We start from the raw sequence: 18,409 nt of genomic DNA on the forward strand, positions 1-18,409 counted from the left end.
AAATTAAAACATCACATTGGATTTAAAGGTGAACAACTTCCCCCATTCACCAAAATCTTGATTCATATAAGCACTTTCCGAATGGAGGTCACTCCTAGGATGACATGAAGTGCCACATGAATTTGGATCGTGAACTCTTAGAGACGTGAGAGCTAAAAATAATCATATCATATATGTTTATTAATCTCCCACTAAAGTGTTCTAACATATCATATATGTTATTTGATTTTCACTGAAGTGTTCTAATAGCATATCATATATGTTATTAAATTCCCACTGAAGTGTTGTAATGTTAAATGGGGTATACATTTCCTTAGGCTTGTTCCAGCTAATTAAACAACCTAAGTCTAGGTGTTTATCAAAGTATAACGTTTATATTTGGATTTAACCTACAATTTCTAGGTGATAAACTAGTTTTAAAACCTCACATCGCTCACGTATTGCTCATAAAATTGGTTAACAACACTCAATTATTCAGCCATAATCCCTAGGTAGGAGGTGTTCCATAGACCGTCAACTTAAATACCCCCAACCTTCGAAGGATTATATACAAGTTGAGTTTGTAACCCTAAATTTACAAGTTTAAGACCTATTTCAACCATTAAAACGAGGGTTAACCTACATGAACATGCAACTGTTCTTTGTTATGGATTTTAAATGTCTAACCTAATTTTATAGCAACTTACAAAATTTTAGACATGCTAAACATCCACAACATACGACAAAGGCATTCAATATTTGATATAACATGTATATTAAATAAAAGAAATCCTAAACATGCATACTATATATTATAACACTTTATAACATACTTTCAATGCATGTAACATACTTCTTATGGTGGGATTTTAAATCTATATGGCATACTGTATGCACATACAAAATTTATTTAGTTATAACATATACTACATGTATAAATAATTAAACACAAACTGATATGGTTTTAGTTTTGCCATTTTCAAATAAACAAAGGCTTAATTATTACAAAAACCAGCAAGAAATAGCTCCAAAACTCTTTCGGACCGCTCGAATCGCTCCAAACCGGATCCGAACAGCTTGAACCAGACGTGAACAGCCTGAACTGGACTAGCCAAAACCTTTTTCAAGTTGAACCGGACCGGACAAGAAGAGAACCGGTTGAACCGGCTCAAATCTCGCTCACTCAAACGTCAAACCGGACCAGAACTCGCTTCCTCGTTCGATCAACACTCGTCAAGCCGGTCAAACTCGTCTGGTTCAGTTGAAACTCGACACTTGACGGCTGATAGGCTGAAAACTCGATCCTTGCTCCTCGATGAAACTCGTTCCTCGCTCGACTATGAGCAACATCGCGACGCTCAATGGTAGCGTTGCAATGCTGCTTGGACAGAAGCTCACGATCTAGTTTTCTGCAACTCGGCCTTCTTCACTTCTTTCTTCAATTATAGCTTAATTTAAACTCTAATGACTCCAAATAAATTACAGACTCTTGAGCACACATATAAGCTCATTGAACAAGAGCCAATTACAAATTTAACTAAGGAATCAAAGAGAAATTAAATGTCAAATCTCAGAAAACCATATCAGTGCACCATTTTCATATATCTCACAAAAAAAACACCCACCACACCAAAATTAAAACAAATTGAATGCTTAAATGATGCTCTGATATCAATTATTAGAAGATACCAGCAAGCTGCGAAAGCGCCAAAGATCAATAAGCATTCTAATTCATTAATTTTGGCTATAAATTAAGCATGCTCATAAATTAATAAGAGGGTTTCAAGACATACCTTTATAGAACCATCTGAATCTCGAATTCAGCTGCAAATTTTCTCTAAATCTTCTTATGAACCACCTCAAGGTCTTCCCTACTATTCTTTTGGAGCCTTAGCTTGAGTTATGAGACTCATAATAAGTTTGAATAAAGGAAATTTGGAGAACAAGCACACTACTGCAACTTGAAGGATACCTTCTTCAACCTCTCAAGTTTTCAGCAAAAACTCAACAAGTACATCAGTTTGCATGCCCGATTTCCACTTCAATCTTCTCTATTTGTTGTAGGACTATCATGCAATGAATATTGTTGCATGAAGAGCAGCTCATGCTTTGGAAATTTGACTCAAGAAGAAGGTGGGAAATGAGTGAGCTAGTTGGATAGTAAGTGAAGATTTCCCACTCTTTTCATTTTTGTGTTTTCAATTTTTGTTTTACAAATTTGATTTCCAAAATCAATTTTGTTTTCAAAAATTGAAAATTTTATTAATTTTACAAAATTAATTCATTAACTAATTTTCTAATAAAATTAATAATAATTTATTTATTTATTTATTTATTTATTTCTAATTAATTTAATATCAAATATTAAATTAATTTAACACTAATTCCTGAATCTCTATTCAAGAATTTAATATTTAAATCATATTCAAATATTAATTGATTCTCCAATTCTATTTAATTCTAATTTAAACGTTTCAAATTAACTTATCACGCTATAGTAAGGCTAATCCATTTATGAGCTAGTAGGGGACCTCGTGGACCTACAAATCATGAGCTCCAACCATCCGAGATTAATTGGTTAAACTCTTTACACTGAATTAACCCTCATTCATTAATTAATGCGTCACTCCAAAGCCTATAGTTGCACTCCTCTCACTGTAGATATATTATGTTCATTTGATATAACCATGATTAGTAAGTTAACCAATCACAGGTTTTCGTAATAATGGTCGGGTCAAATATCTGTTTTATCCCTGAGACTACCTCTTATTCCTTAAGTCCCGTTGATCCTCTAATGAACAATTAGTTTGTGATCCGATCAACAAACGGAGTCCCTCTCGGGCCAATGAGAGAGTGAGGCCCCTTGTTCAAGACCCGGAGTTAGCACTTAAGGGACCAACCTCTCTACTATTCCTGAAAATGGGTAGGAGCGAATTCCATTTTGCACCCTATGGCCCCAGCTTTCTACCCGATCTTACCCCTGAAATAGAGGTTTATTGAGTCAGTGTTGTTGAGTTAACCTTCACCTATGCAAATCTAAGGATAATCCCAAATAAACAGGAGTTCATAGTTAGCTCTGGATTAAGGTCAAGTTACCTAGGTCATCACTTTGAAATAGTCAGGCTTAAACAGTTAACAACGTTATAAAGTAAGAGTGACTAATTTTGTGGTCCGATCTTGTACAAACTTATTACACTGGATGCTCCCACTCCTCATGTCATAACATGTACGAATTAGGATCACATCGTCTGTAGCACTTTACAACTCTCTGTAACAACTACAGAGTGGGTTGCATCCAATAGTGTTACCAGAATAAGGCACCTAAACTTATTCATATACGATAGATTTTGACTATTTACTCGAACCCGTTCCACTTTTATGTCTCCACATAAAGTTCAATTACTCATGTAATAATCATGGATCTTTTTAGTTTATTGGATTTTTTTCTAGAACGAAATAAGCAATTTATATATTCAATAACAACTTATTGAATTTTCAGAATAAGTTTAAACGTTTACAAACCACGAGTGTTAGGACATAAAATCCAACAGTGGGTACATCTCATCTATGGTAGGGCGAGTTCAATGATGCATTTGATGGTCATCTATGAAAAGTAGAGGTTTATGCATGATCTATTAAAAAGATGCATTTATTGGACATAAATGGTTAGCCTAACCCCGATAGTGGGGTTACTTACTAAGTATTTTATACTCAATCTCTCTCAAGTTTTTTTCAGGTAAAGGTAAGAACACGCTGACGAATGACAAGCGAAATCCGAGATCGAGCCACTGGGATCAGTCAATGTTTCCGCTCTTTTTTTTATGTTTTCATGATTTTTAAACTTAGTTAATTATTAAATTTAAAGGATTTTCAAGTTTTGCATTTTGGATGTTTTGGATGATGTTTTATTATGATATTTAATTTTCTTTTGTTTTTATTAGGATACCATATTAAATGAATTTCATTTATTTACTTTTAATAAAGTTATTAACTTTATAGTACTTATTTGGTTTTTACCAAATCATGGAAAAGTGTCAATTTGAAATGTATGCATGCATTCTATAGTAACGGCGTAGTTCAAGTTCTAAGGAGTCAAATTTTATATATATATATATATATATATATATATATATATATATGGCAAGGCTGGGTATTGGGTATCCCATCCCCGGCCCCGAAAGGTAAATGGAAAAAAAATTCTCATTCACTCCTCCATTCTCCATATGTTTGGAGATTCCCTGCCCCATTCGGGATAGGTCCCTGGGGAATATCCTTTTTTGTAAGTAACGTTCCTATTGTTAGATGTTTTGTCATTAACCTCAAATTAATTAATTAATTAATTAATTAATAGTTTGATGATAACAAATTTACTTTTATTTATTGGCAATTTAGGTGTTTTGAAGTATTTATTGCATAGAGCTCGGATTCCAACGCAATTTAAATTGTCCAAATCGGAACTCAAATGAAGAAGATATAGGTGAAACAAGTTTAACAACAAAAAAAATCTTTAAGCTGATGACATGACATATATTTTTTCATCAAAATGGACCAATTGAAAGATACCACTTGGAGCAAGTAAGGAATGACACATGCTGGCTTTTGATTTTTGGATTGGTTTAAAATGAAAATGAACTTAAAAAAAAAAGTAATAACACATGCTGGCTTTTGATTTTTGGATTGATTTAAAATGAAAATGAATTTAAAAAGAAAAATATAATATTATTTTATGTTTGTATCTACGATCAATTGAACATATAATGATCTTTTATATTTTTGTTGGATTTTAAAAGAAAATGATTTAAATATATATATATATATATTATGTCTGTGTCTAACGGCTAGTTGGATTTAAATCTCTACCAAATTTTCTTTTCCAAGATTCAACGGCCTAAATTAAATGTGGTTTCCAACAATTTTCAATCTCTATTTAAACTCATCTTCTTCTCCAAATCATAATAACAATTATATATTTTTATAATCCTCAAAATCACCATTGTTATTCTCTCAAATCTCTCTCTTTTTTTTTTCTTTTTATCTTATTCTTTAGAGATTTATTGTATTGTGAGGATTAATTTGTTGAGTACTACAATTTGTAAATCCACACTTTTAAGAGAGTTTTTCTCCTATTGTTCTTCATTTTTAAATTTATTGTAAATGGTTGCTCTCGAACCCATTACAAGAGTATTGTAATGGTTTAATCCTCAAACGTGGACAGGACCGAGTTTGTTCTTGTGTCCAAAAAAAAAACGTTGTAGCGGTTAGACTCTAATAAGTCGTAGAAAGAGTTAAGTTTATACCCAGAGAAGCTTGGAAAGTGTATGTAGGCCGGTTGTGTCGAACTATTATAAAATTACCAATGTCAATTTCTATATTTCTATATTACTTTAACTTTGTAATTAATGTGTTATTATTGTTTATTACATTAAATTAATTGTAATATTTGTTCCTTAGATTAATTGTTCATATTGATTTGTTTTGATTGGTAGTTTTAAATTTTTTATATTTATTATCTTTTTTTATTATTAAATAAGGTGCTTTAAAATGTGATTATTATTTTCTTGTTTAATTCAAAGTGAAACTATTTTCATGAATTTATTGTTTAAATTACTTATTATCTAAAATTATATGGACCCACGTTACTAAAAGTTTTATTAGTTTTAATAAATCTTATCACCGGACCACGGGGCCGGGAAAATTCCCCACGGAGATCGAAGCGGGGATTCAGGAATTCGCGGGATTGGGTTCGGGGAATTTTTTTCCTTTACTTTTTTGTAAAAAGCCAATTAATTTAAATCATGTGAGCAAATTTTAATTAAATAATTAACTTTATGTTTATTATGGTTAGTTTTATATAACAATTTGAATTTAAAGACTCAAATTTTGGTCTAAAGAAGCTAATTAATTTTTTAGTAGAAAGAAGTAAATATAAATCAAATTATTCACATATATAATCTAAATTTAAACATATTCATTATCTTTCCCGATAAATAATCAATTTGAAATTTAAATATAATATTTATATAATAATAATAATAACGTGACATTAGATAACTATACTAAATCAATATGTAAAAGCTAATCGGGGCGGGGCCGAAGTCGGGGACGGATTCCCCGTCCCAGTCCCCGTCCCCGTTTAGCTCATGGGGAATTTTTTCCCACTCCCTCCCCATTCCCCGCCTAATTAGGGAATTCTCAGCCCATTCGGAATGGGCCCACGAGACCCGTCTCCATGAAAAAATTTGACATCTCTCGTATCAATCCTACACCTATTTATTTGTAAAAGGAAGAAAAAAACGTACACGCTTGAAACAGTTTGTGGACACGTGCGAGGCCCATCCCCATGGAAAAATTAGACATCTCTCATATCAATCCTACGCCTATTTATTTATAAAAGGAAGCGCATACATTTTAAACAGTTTGTGGACACGTGCGGGTCATCCGGTGAGAAAATTGGACATTTACTGTATCAATCCTACACCTATTTATTTATAAAAGGAAGAAAAAAGCGCACACGCTTGAAACAGTTTGTGGACACGTGCGGAATTTCAACTTCCGATCCATCATAGAAACTGACAAAAGGGCAAAAGATTCAATACCTCTTTCTTTCTTTGCTACTTACCGCATTTCCTTCAAAAAGTTACACGCATTCCCCTTTCCCTTTTGCTTCATTCTTCATTTTCATTCCAATCTCTATTCTAATTTAGGGTTTTGTTTTCTCCCCTTCCTTCAATTCAACACCCTCTCGTTGATTATGGACGGAGCCTGCAATGGCGGCATGTTGTATCACGAGGTTCAAGAATCCAAGCTTTGCGCTGTCCATTGCGTCAACACCGTCTTGCAAGGTCCCTTCTTCTCCGAATTCGATTTGGCTGCTCTCGCTTCCGATCTTGACCGCAAAGAGCGCCAGATGATGCTTTCTGGCTCCACCACCGGTGATTTCCTCTCCGAGGAGTCTCACAATGTCTCCCTGGACGGTGATTTTAGCATCCAGGTTTCTTTCTCCTTCTTCTTCTACTCAACCACTTCTTTCATCGCTTTACTCTAATTATCCCTTCTTCCTCCCTGGACAGTCTTTATGTAATTAGAATTCCATTTATCATGCGAATTGACTTGTCCAATTGCATTCAGGAACAGTGGTTTACGGATATATCGAATTTCTTACGGAAATCAATTGAATTGCGATCTTGATGTCCTAGTTCTGTATTCTTTTAACAGTAGAAATAGACAAACTGTTGTAAGCCACTATATATGCAGTAGTGACAGTCATTATGACCCATTTCCACAATTTTGAATTTAAAATAACTGATACAATGACTTGTTGTAATGATATGGGAATTCACACGTTGACAACAGTACCAATTATGACTATTTCTCAAGACAATCTTTATTCACTGCTTGCAAAAACCCAGAGCTTCTATTCGCCCCTATGTCACTATGTCATCTACCTGTGGTAGCATTGTTGATTAGAGTAGTGATGCAAAATTTGAATAACATTGCATTGCATGACCTTTGTGGCAATGGCAATGCTTGCTATTACTGTACGGCTTTACTTGATAATATAGTACAAGTTTGCTGTGATTCCTTCAGGTGATGTACGTTTATTGCTGTATGCTCGCATCAAATGAGAAAATTTAAAGAATATGATTATATTTAACTTTTAACTGTGAATGAGAATTGACCACATTGGTGCGTTCGAGGGGAGGGATCTGGGGCATAGCTATTGTAGAAGAGATATACTTTTGATCTCTTAGGTGGTCCCATTTACATTTGGATAACTATTTGGTTTTTTGTTTTGGAAGTTGTGCTTATTTTCTTGCAATTTCTTTATTTACATATTTCATAAGGAAACATTTGTAGAAAGTAGATAACAAAGAAAAATAACTCATGGGTGGAGGCCTTAATTCTTGAATTTAACTTGAATTAGTTAGCATATGAGATGGTTAGAGATCGCTAGAAAGTTTTGTTACCAGCAAGCGGCTATAAAGAAAGAAGTGGGAAGTGAGGGATTAGACCAAGATGTAGTGAGTACTCAAAGAAGACTGAAAGTGGGCAAAAGTAAGGACTCGGGGCTTGTGACTTCTTTCCAAATCTTGTAATATTTTTGTTATCTTAATGTTAAAAAAAATCTTTGGTTCCCATAAACTGTACCAGACAAGGCACATTGCTTATGGATTTTGTGCAATATTAGACCGATTAAACTCAAATATCTTATTTTGGTTACTCAAATTGAGCACATTGTATCTTTTTTTTTTTTTTTTTCTTTTTTCTTGGGTTGATTTAAAAGGAGTTCATTTTTTATAGACCAGTTTCTCTTATGTGTGTATATAAAGCAAGCAATACGTAGAACTTGTTAGGATGATCTTATTTGTTTAAACGATTATATATTTGCTTGCAGGTCTTACAAAAGGCTTTGGAGGTATGGGATCTCCAAGTCATTCCTCTTAACTCACCAGTCGCTGAACCTGCGCAGATTGATCCTGAACTGGAGAATGCGTTTATATGTCACTTGCAAGACCATTGGTTTTGTATTAGGAAAGTGAATGGGGAGTGGTACAATTTCGATAGTCTATATGCAGCCCCACAGCATCTTTCTAAGTTTTACCTTTCAGCTTACTTGGACTCTCTAAAGGGCTTTGGTTGGAGCATTTTTATTGTTAGGGGTAACTTTCCTAAGGATTTTCCCATCTCATCCTCTGAAGCATCCAACGGTTATGGTCAGTGGCTTTCCCCTGAGGATGCTGAGAGGATAACCAAATCGTGCAACTCTACCCAAGCCCCCCCTCCTCCTCAAAGAGTAAACTGGACAGAGCAGCATGATACATTTCTTTCATCTGGAGAAACAGAAATGCTAATAGACATGGAGGATGAGGACTTGAAGGCTGCAATAGCTGCTAGCCTTTTGGATTCTTCAGCAGTCATGGCAGCAGGAGCTGCTAACTCCCAAAACGAACCTGCAGTTTCCTCCACCCAAGCTGCCTCCCCCCAGAATGTGCCTGTTGTTTCCCTTGAAACTGCCAAGACCGAAGATGCACCCATAGTTTCCCTAAAAGCTTCCACCCTCCAAGATGTTCCTGCAGTCTTTCCCAAAGCTGCCACCCTCCAAGATGTACCTGTAGTTTCCAACAAACCTTCCTCCCCCCAAAATGTACCTTTTGTTTCCCCTAAAGCTTCCACCTCCCAGGATGTACGTCCACTTTCCCCCGATGCTACTGCAACCCCTCAAGATTTACATGCTGTTTCCACCACCAAAACTGCCACCCCCAATAACAAACCTGCGGTCTGCACGGAAGTTTCTGTTCATCAAAACGAGTCTGGAAATGAATCTGTAGGCAATGCAGAAGCTGCCTTCCGTGAAAGTGGACCTGCAGATAATGCAGAATGTGGCGTTTCCAGCCCTCGAAAGAAAATTAGTCGTACGGATGAGGGAACTGCATGAGGAAAGAGTGCTTTCTGCCTTGAATATGATTTTTGGTTCAAGACGGATGAGAAGAGGATTGGCTTATAGACAAGAATAAGAGAATTTACAGGAGAATGGGAACCGGGATCCTTATTGAGGTTGAGGTTAGCTAGTAGAAGGTCGAATTCATGCTTTACAATCGTTCTGTGCAGTGTAACTATTTTCACTTTTTCAATTTTCAGATTGATACTGTATAAACGTTTAAAAAAATAAGCCGTCGGCTTGGTCCCTCTGGATTGTCACAAATGTTCGATTACAGAGTTGAATCTGTGTCTTCGAAAATATTTTATTGATCTCAAAGTATCCCCATTATCACGTTTAGAAGTGAAAGTAGTCCCACTGAAAAAATTCTAGTACGACTACTACAATACTTACTACTTTTATTCATTATTTGATACATTATCAAATAATTTATTCATTTGTTTTGTAGATTCCACGTAATTCATAGAAGTTACTTTTGTGGCAAACAATAAATATAGCTAGTACTAGAAATCTTTTCGTAGTCTCACTCTTATTATCAGATGATATGAATTCATTAAAAGTGTTTTGAGTTGTGAGTTGGTTGGGATAATTTTAAATAAATTTCAACCAACTCAATTATAATTGTTTTTTATTAGGTTAGTAGGTTGAGTCTCACTCAACTAAAATACAATAAATTCACAATTCAAACCATTGTAATGCATTAAAAAAATGGGCTTCCAACTCAACTGAATGGATGCTCTTGGTTAATGAATTTTTATGCAAATCTAGAATTTATTACTTGTGGCCTGTTTTATGAAGGTAATTCTTAGGCTAATGTCCATGTGCAATAATAGAGGATAATACAAAGAGTATCCTCTTCCTCTCTCTCTCTAACCAGTAAGAAAAAAAAATAAAAGAAGAAGAAATGAATGTCAATACCAATTCCAATGGGGGAAATGAAGGAGAAGAAGAATAAAAAGCCACGAGGGGCATGACGCTTTTGACCTGTCAAGCTGGCCCAATCCCCATTTCATTTCTTACCATTCCAAATAGTCTGCCCTCAAGACTCTCAACACAGAGTGGACAACAAAAAAGGCTAAACACAGACTCCTGTTTTCTCTTTTCTGTTGGCTGGCTGCTTTAGAGCTCTCTGTTTCTTTAGGGTATTTTGAAAGCTCAACTGGAATCAAGATCCTCTCTTTTCACTTATTTTGATTGATGGGTTCTTCGGATCGTTTATTCTGTAGGCAGCGAACACTTCATGAAATTGTTGGCGGCGGTATTGGTATGTCAACGTCTTCTCATTCCTGGGTTTTTTTCCTCTTGATGGATCCTCTTTCAATTTCAATTGGGTTGCTCTATTTCGGTTCTCTATTGGGTTTGCTGTTGAATTTCGTAGAGTGATTGTTTGTTTGGGAAAAATTTTAATCCATGAACTATTTTCTTCTTTTCTGCATCGCTAATGCAAATATATTCTTGCTGTGGATTCTGCTTTTCACTGCTGCTGCTAGAGTTCTTGGATCTATAAGTTTCTTTTGCTATAAAATAACTTAGGATTGGGTTTAACTCTTAGTTCTTAATCTGTTCAGTTGCAGATGTAATTCTTTGGAGGCGGAAGAATCTGACTGTGGGGATATTGTTAATAACGCTGGCGACTTGGCTGGTGTTTGAGCGATGTGGTTATACCCTTTTGTCTTTAGTTTCCAGTGTTCTACTTCTTCTTGTTACCATTATCTTTCTCTGGGCCAAATCTGCTTCCATTCTCAATAGGTAACTAATTGGAGATTGCCTCTTGACTTTCCTTCTATAAGCCATCTCTTCCATTTGAATATCATTGAAGAATGGTACACACTAATATATGAATTTGAGAATGCAAGATTTTTAATTGATAAGAGGCATTTCCTTATTGAATTTGACAATAGTCTTGATGATTAAGTTCTCTAGTTTTTCAACTACTTGATCCGTATATTTGTCCTTGCTTTCTTTTACAATTTGATGAACATTTTGGGATTTTTACTTCCATGAGTTCCATCAGTATTTCATGTCCATGTGCGCTTTCAGTCCCAAACATTTGGTAGTGTATGTAGTTTTAGATGTATGAGATTTGTAAATGCATTTGTGAAAGATGATGAACCTGAGCGAGACACTATATATTGAAAAATATAGTTAAATCTTCACATGTTCTAAGCCTAATAAGCTTAGAGATGAAACAATTTGGTTTTCGAGCATTCTAAAATTTATCATTACAGAATGTAGCATGTAGTTTTTGGCAAAGCATTGATGCATTTCAGAAATGAATATTGTCGTTCTGAATTTTTCTATGTATTTCCTAGCTTCCTTATTTTCAGTCTAATCAAGTCTAGCATAACTTCTAAGTACGTTGATTAAGGTTACTTCTGAATCTACTACCTTTCTTCTTGAACAGACCGGCGCCGCCTCTTCCTGAGTTGCATCTCTCAGAAGATATGGTAAACGAAGCTGCATCTTTCATTCGTTCCCGTGTGAATACTTTGCTGTCTGTATCACAAGATATAGCCATGGGAAAAGACCCCAGATTGTTCTTCAAAGTAGCTGCTTGCTTGTGGCTGATCTCAGTTATCAGTGGCTTGACTGATCTTATCACTTTGGGTTACACCAGTAAGTTTCAATCTTCAGTTTCCACAATTCTTTGTGTAATGCTCAACCTTGGAGATAAAAAATGGACGATGATCGATCGATTTCATGAACATTTTTTCTCTCAATGACAGGCCTTTTACTCGTGCTTACAATCCCCGCATTGTATGAGAAGTATGAAGATTATGTAGATAGACATGTCATATTGATGTACAGAAAATTGCATCAGTTTTATGTGAAATTGGATGAGAAGCGAGTTCTAACATACCAACAATGGATTTTGGAGAAAGAAAAACTGAGCTGATCAGGATCCTCTCGAGTTCTTCATGGCTTCCTCTCTCGCTTTTTCTTATTTCATTTTGGATGTGTTTATGGCTTTCTTTGGCTAATGGCTATCACCTCATCAGTGACAGAAGCGTGAGAGATGATTGTATTTTGTTCATAACTTTGTTTTCATTTTCTCTAATTTCTTGCTAGAGAAATGTATTTAGAAACGGCATATTACGAATTTTGAATTTTCTTTGTTTTTTTCCTTCCCCATTCGGGTGATTGGGGGTTTACACCTAAGTTGATAATATATTTTATATATGCAGCCTTAACAGCAGCAGCTATAATTGATGCTTGCTTACCATCATATACTCTAGTTGTTTCATTGTGATTGTGAATGATGATGGTAAATACAATTGTATTTCCAAATTTTTTAATGTCCAATAATGATTGCAACAATTTCCTATAAATCTTATTTAACAAGCAACGTCGAAATTGATAAACAATAGGATGCTTTTACTACTTTTTCAGAACTGCTTCAATCATGATACTCAAATTGTGTAACAATAGGACGCTTTTACTAATTTTTCAGAACTGCTTCAATGATGATACTCTTCTATTGATGTATTCGGATTGATGAAAATTGTTATAATTAACTCATAAATTTTGATAGTGACTTAATTAGATTATAATTAATCGTTTTTAATCATCATTTCTATAAAGACAATATTTTGATTTATATTATGAACATCTATGTAAGTGTCGTAAGAGAAATATTTTTAAAAATAAATAAAAATAATAATTACAAAATGATATAAAGTTTAAAAATATTTAAAATGAAATGATGTGAAAATGAAAATTTTTTTATGGTAAAAGAAACCAAACTTAGAAGAAATTTGAATGAGATTAAAAATAGATAAAAGATTTTTTTTATTTATTTTCAAATTAGTCTTGGATGGAAAATAGGACTGAAATTCGAGAAAATTGGAAACTTTAAAATTAAAAATAAAAATTTAAAAAAAAAAAAAAAAAAAAAAAAAAAAAAAAGTAGCACAATTGAGAATGTCATTGAGGTCGATAAAATTGAAACAACTTACATAGCTAATTCCTTAAAAAATAAAATGAAATTTTCTGAAATTTTCACCGAAATGAGAAAAAACGAATTTCCCCTGCCTACAATTTCATGAAAATCTTGAAATTTCGGTTAAAATTTTCTTTATCTACTGTCCCTATTACATATAATATTAATCTTGAACCAATCAAATGACCCTGTTTATACTGGAAAGGCCTCCAAGGCAAAACTTTTACCATTGAGCATCAAGTTCAAATACACGGACATTCTCAAGCTGATGCAAATTTTGATAAACAATGATTGGAACTATTGGCAAAGGAAACAAATAATGCTGTGTAAAAAATCAGTCTTGGCCACTTCCAAAGCTATCTCGGCTATGGCTGTCATTCTGCCATCCAAGGCTTTGCCCATCATGATCCATATCTCCTGAATAAAACTTAACCCGCTTGTTATGGGACATGTACGGCGGGGGCGGTGGAGGCGGAGGTAATTGTATTAGAGGTTGCGGTGCCAATATACCTTTACCATCCCTTATGTCCATCGCATTACCTACAGAAGAATTCACAGGCATACGTCCAGGGCTGCGTCTATAATCTCCTTGATAAAATCCATGTTTTCCTTGAGAATCAGGCGTATTAGCAAAAGCATCAGGCATTCCTTGACCTCCACCAGCATGCTCATAAGGAATGCCGCCTTGCCCAGTATTCCAAGGCTGCGGATACGTTGCTGAGAAATTCATTCCTCCTGCTGCACCTGGTGGAAAGCCTAGCAGTGACCCTTGCTCGGATCCGGTCTCTGCTGCAGTGTCTTGCCGTGACACTTCATAGGGTGTATTGTAATATTGTTGTGCTCCTTCAATTGGAAAAGGGGGATAACCAAATGGAAGAGGGGGCGTCAATATTGGATTAGAGTTAGCCGGTACCACATAATTTGGTGGTGGAATTGATTGCAAAGGAGGATACTGAGAATATGGAGTATCAGCTAGAATTCCTTGCTGTTTCTCTGAAAACTGACTGGAGTCCTGATGTGGAGCACCCTGTGCATCGAAATTTTGTGGGGGGAAACGGCCATGAGGGCCATGTCGATCAAAGCCTTGTGAATGACCGCTGTCTTGTTGAGACTCGGATGTATTGTTTTGGTTCGGACCAAAATTTGGCGTTTGCTTTTGCTGCATGCCAGATCTTGGTTGGTCTCTAGACTGTTGACGATGAAACTTTTCTTCACGTTCTTGAGGCTGGGAATTGGAACCCGGAGATACGAGTGGTCTCAATGGACCTCGGACTGTGGATTCAGAAGCTGTAGATTGTTTGGCACTATTAGCCTCAATGTCATTTCCATCTTCCTTGTCCGCATTTGGCTTAAGAAGGTCAGCATGGCTCTCATGTATATGAGATTCAAATTCAGTCCTCTTAAGGAAAGACTTGAGACAGTGTGGGGCTGCACAAATGAAGATTCCCTCCATCAATTTTATAGTTTGAATCTTCTGGATACGGTCATCACAACTGTGTCACAAAAATCAATTTCTAACGTCATCTTCATAACATTATAATGTAGTACACAAAAATCAATTTCGGTAAAAATTACAATCAAATGAGAGTTGATGTTTTACAATGTAACTATTGCTGATCTGTCACAGTCACAACATCTTTGTTTTTTATCATTTTTTTTATATGAATTTATGTTTTTATCATTGAAATGCCATAAGGATGACTTTGAATATATTATAGGATTTCTACGTGATCAAATTTTAATTCAAACAGAAACAAGTATGCCCATTACAAAGATTTCCAAAAATATAAGCTCTTTCTTGAGATTCAAAAATTCATGCGCGCTGATCATAGACTGATCTTAAGTTTGGTGCTTCAAATTCTTGCTCCATAAATTCTTATTTCTCTTAGTAAGAAATAAAAGGAAAAGCTGAATCCTGCTTTCATTAGAAAACTGTGCAGGATACTAACTAATCAGCAAAGAAAACAACTGGTACTTGAAGAACATGATAAGGAAAGTTTTTGCAATAGACAAGAAAAAAATGTACTAAATATAGGCAATCAGTTTTGACATTCTGAACACGAAAGAACATTTTACTGGTCTCGTTAAGACCTTGAAAGCCTTTTTACTTACAGGTAGCATAAAGAATCGCTCCTTGCACAATCAAGACAGAAAGCATGCTCACAAGGACTCTGCAAGAAAGGAAACCCACTAATGAGCCCTTAAGAAGCATGTCAAAGGTCTCCATTCAAGAGGCCAAGGACATTGCAGATATGAATAAAGTAACCACAACAAATTGACCTAGCTCCATTATATTTGTACAAATTGACAGTAAGTAGTAACCAGTACCAATAGATTTAATAAAAGTGATGCAAGCCGATTTGGCAAAATAAAGATAAAATTGAAAACAGTCTTTTATATATGAATGATTTCCATGGACCAAAACTAGACAAAGCAGCTAGCAGAAATAACAAGTTCGTAGAGAAAAATACCAGGCGACCATAAATTGCAATAGGAAAATCGCATCTGACACAAAAATGAACTCGTTCTCCAAGCTGACGGCGAGACCTGCGACCGACAGACTTGACAATGGAAGCAGCAGTAGCGGCACCAATGCCCTTTGCTACAGGAAGATCGGCAAGAACGAGGTGGTCAGGGCATGCGACCGTCACAGTCTCCGCCGGCAAGGGTTTCACTGCCCCACCACCACCTTCGGCCTGTGGAACTTTGCTAAGCCGGATCTGAAGCATATTTCTTCCTTCAAAAATCCCCCTCCAACTCCTTCCCCAAATGAGAATAACCCTAGTTGCCTCCGACTCCAGAAACCTAATCTTAAAAAGCAAAGTGTAATGAGAATTTGTCAATTGTTCAAATAAAATATCGAAAGAAGGACACAAACACTTGTGAACAAACGAGGGATGTAGACAAGCAGTACGAAAATTGAAAACGAACTGCAGAAACATCGCACTATAGGGAGAAATAATTCTGAGATTGAAACGAGAGTAAAGTTTTCCCATAAAAACCTAATTGATATGGACATTCATACATTGGAAATCTTGAAAATTCGACATTACAGAAAGGAACTTACCGGCGAAGCAGAAACTATCGGATTCAGTTCCCGTTTCGTCTTTCGCTTCTTCCATTTAAGAAGGGCTTGTCGGATTCCAATTTATCAGTGAATAGAACGACACGTCGCTCAACTTTCTAGCGCCACCAAACTTTTACACGACATGTCGGCTCAGGTAGTTTGTTTGTTGGGCCTGTGGGCCGAATAGTGAGAATATGGAAAACCAACCAAACAAACAAAAAAATAAAGGAAAAAAAAAATCCGACCTGCCGGATTCGAACCAGCGACCTAAGGATTACCTGACGGCTTTTAACCAACTACAGTCCTCCGCTCTACCAACTGAGCTAAGGTCGGTTTGTTGATTACGATGAGACATTTTTAATTATTTTTTCTATTTATAATTTTTTTCCACATAACTTATTATTGTGAATATCATTTCAAAATAAGAATTGATGAGTATGGATATATCATTGGTAATTATTAAATAAAATTGAAAATTTTCATTTTAAGGATGAAAAATAGTTTGCCTTTTATAGTTCAATAAATGGGGTGATGAATTCACTTTTTAATCACTATAACGGAATTGGCATATAATCAAAATAATAATAATGATGATGGAATTGGCATAAAAAAATAGTTACAATCAAATTGGTAAAAAAAAATTAGAAAATAATAAACATGAAAGTAGTATTAGTTTTTTAAAAAATAATAATGATAAGCTTATGAACACCAATTGTCAACAAAAAAAAAATATATATATATATTTTTTAAATGAAAAAAATGCTGAAAATATTTATAAATAATAACAAAATATCACAGTCTATCTGCGATAAATTGCCATAGACTACTACTATCTATGTCTATCATGACACAAATAGATACAGATAATAGTTTATCGCGATCTATCGTATACAGACAGTGAAATTTTGTTATATTTAGGTTCATGTTTCTATACTTGAAAATAACCCTAAAAATAATTTGATTTTGAAAACAATTTAAAGTAGATTTTCCGTTATCCTCTCCTCCACATATTAATATGGTATTTGAGGCTTCATTTCGTAATCGCTTCACTTTTTTTGTTTTCTATTTACGGTTGCTTCCTCTCATTTCTCTATTGTTGGTTTTACCTTTATTGAAGAAACACTAAGATACTTAAACAAAATTTTAAAACAAAAGTTACTTTTTGAAAATACATTTTTTATGTTTTCAAAATTAACTTTGTGTTTTAAAAACTTGAGTAGAAAATAGATAATAAAACATAAAAACTTATCGATAGAAATAATATCTGTAAACTTAATTGTTAAAGCTAAAAACTAAATAGTTATTAAAAGATTAAAGAAAAAAAAAACTAAATAGTTATCATGTTAAGCTTAAACTAAATTCTATATATGATTTTTTTTTTTCTTTTTACAGATTTTTAAATAAAACATTAGAAAATACTTTTAACTCGAGTGTTCTGATGGAAAGCAATCAAAACACAGAAAATTCTTATAAATATAAATTTCTAAAAAATATTTAGATTTTATAGTAAAAAAACTTCGTGCTTTTGAATTTTTTTTAATGATTTAAGTGTAAATATTTTTAAATATATATATATATATTAATATTTAGAAAGACGCTTAAAACATCCCATCATTAAAGTGGTATGAGACACAAGGGTTTTTATCTATCATTTTTGTTACTCGATAATAATGGAGTTAAAAATCGAAGACCACTCCAAAATGGACTAATGTCGAGAGATCTCATATATTTGTGAAAGAGTAACCAACCGCACATAGGACATTTTTATTTACTTATTTATTTATTGATAAAAAAAGATATTTGGAGTTATATGTTTGTGAAAAGAGTAACCAAGTGCGCTGACCAAGAAAGGTATTTGATGGGCACTAACTTTTAAGTTAAATTTCCATCCCATAATAATTCATGTTTAGGAGAAACCCCAATGAAGCTTCTTTTTGCCTACCAAATTTCTTTAGTCAATCTTTGAATTATGCCACCCAGGCAC

At 34.5% G+C, this 18,409-nt stretch overlaps 3 protein-coding genes and 1 non-coding gene across 5 annotated transcripts; 2 read left to right on the forward strand and 2 right to left on the reverse strand.

Moving 5' to 3' along the window:
- Positions 1-6,578: 6,578 nt before the first annotated feature.
- On the forward strand, positions 6,579-9,736 carry LOC120090976 (Josephin family protein). Its single transcript, XM_039048717.2, has 2 exons — positions 6,579-6,970; positions 8,375-9,736. Exons 1-2 carry the CDS (start codon positions 6,731-6,733, stop codon positions 9,413-9,415), a joined length of 1,281 nt encoding a protein of 426 aa, XP_038904645.1. The 5' UTR covers positions 6,579-6,730; the 3' UTR covers positions 9,416-9,736.
- A 454-nt stretch (positions 9,737-10,190) lies between these two features.
- Positions 10,191-12,644, forward strand: LOC120090977 (Reticulon family protein). Its single transcript, XM_039048718.2, has 4 exons — positions 10,191-10,682; positions 10,987-11,167; positions 11,823-12,034; positions 12,145-12,644. Exons 1-4 carry the CDS (start codon positions 10,616-10,618, stop codon positions 12,312-12,314), a joined length of 630 nt encoding a protein of 209 aa, XP_038904646.1. The 5' UTR covers positions 10,191-10,615; the 3' UTR covers positions 12,315-12,644.
- A 905-nt stretch (positions 12,645-13,549) lies between these two features.
- LOC120091902 (RING/U-box superfamily protein) lies at positions 13,550-16,533 on the reverse strand. 2 transcript variants are annotated; one of them, XM_039050059.2, is made up of 4 exons: positions 16,426-16,533; positions 15,830-16,168; positions 15,471-15,529; positions 13,550-14,851 (listed from the first exon to the last, which is right to left on the reverse strand). In XM_039050059.2, exons 2-4 carry the CDS (start codon positions 16,085-16,087, stop codon positions 13,693-13,695), a joined length of 1,476 nt encoding a protein of 491 aa, XP_038905987.1. In that variant the 5' UTR covers positions 16,088-16,168; positions 16,426-16,533; the 3' UTR covers positions 13,550-13,692. The 2 variants fall into 2 exon arrangements, with proteins under 2 accessions (XP_038905987.1, XP_038905988.1); XM_039050060.2 differs by having other exon boundaries at positions 15,830-16,163; positions 16,426-16,522.
- A 131-nt stretch (positions 16,534-16,664) lies between these two features.
- TRNAY-GUA (transfer RNA tyrosine (anticodon GUA)) lies at positions 16,665-16,758 on the reverse strand. Its single transcript has 2 exons — positions 16,722-16,758; positions 16,665-16,700 (listed from the first exon to the last, which is right to left on the reverse strand). It is a non-coding gene; the product is annotated as a tRNA-Tyr (tRNA).
- Positions 16,759-18,409: the final 1,651 nt, after the last annotated feature.

Source organism: Benincasa hispida, chromosome 11 (assembly GCF_027475165.1).
Source record: "Benincasa hispida cultivar pf3 chromosome 11, pf3_genome.v1.1, whole genome shotgun sequence".
Lineage (NCBI taxonomy): Eukaryota > Viridiplantae > Streptophyta > Magnoliopsida > Cucurbitales > Cucurbitaceae > Benincasa > Benincasa hispida.

Excerpts from the sequence above, each read along its gene's own strand:
- LOC120090976 (XM_039048717.2), top strand. The coding sequence starts at position 6,731 with ATGGACGGAGCCTGCAATGGCGGCATGTTGTATCACGAGGTTCAAGAA. Across the intron at positions 6,971-8,374 it reads ACGGTGATTTTAGCATCCAG|GTCTTACAAAAGGCTTTGGA; the intron begins GTTTCTTTCTCC and ends ATTTGCTTGCAG.
- LOC120090977 (XM_039048718.2), top strand. The coding sequence starts at position 10,616 with ATGGGTTCTTCGGATCGTTTATTCTGTAGGCAGCGAACACTTCATGAA. Across the intron at positions 10,683-10,986 it reads AATTGTTGGCGGCGGTATTG|TTGCAGATGTAATTCTTTGG; the intron begins GTATGTCAACGT and ends TAATCTGTTCAG. Across the intron at positions 11,168-11,822 it reads TCTGCTTCCATTCTCAATAG|ACCGGCGCCGCCTCTTCCTG; the intron begins GTAACTAATTGG and ends CTTCTTGAACAG.
- LOC120091902 (XM_039050059.2), bottom strand. The coding sequence starts at position 16,087 with ATGCTTCAGATCCGGCTTAGCAAAGTTCCACAGGCCGAAGGTGGTGGT. Across the intron at positions 15,530-15,829 it reads TTGCAATTTATGGTCGCCTG|AGTCCTTGTGAGCATGCTTT; the intron begins GTATTTTTCTCT and ends CCTTTCTTGCAG. Across the intron at positions 14,852-15,470 it reads AGCGATTCTTTATGCTACCT|TTGTGATGACCGTATCCAGA; the intron begins GTAAGTAAAAAG and ends TTTGTGACACAG.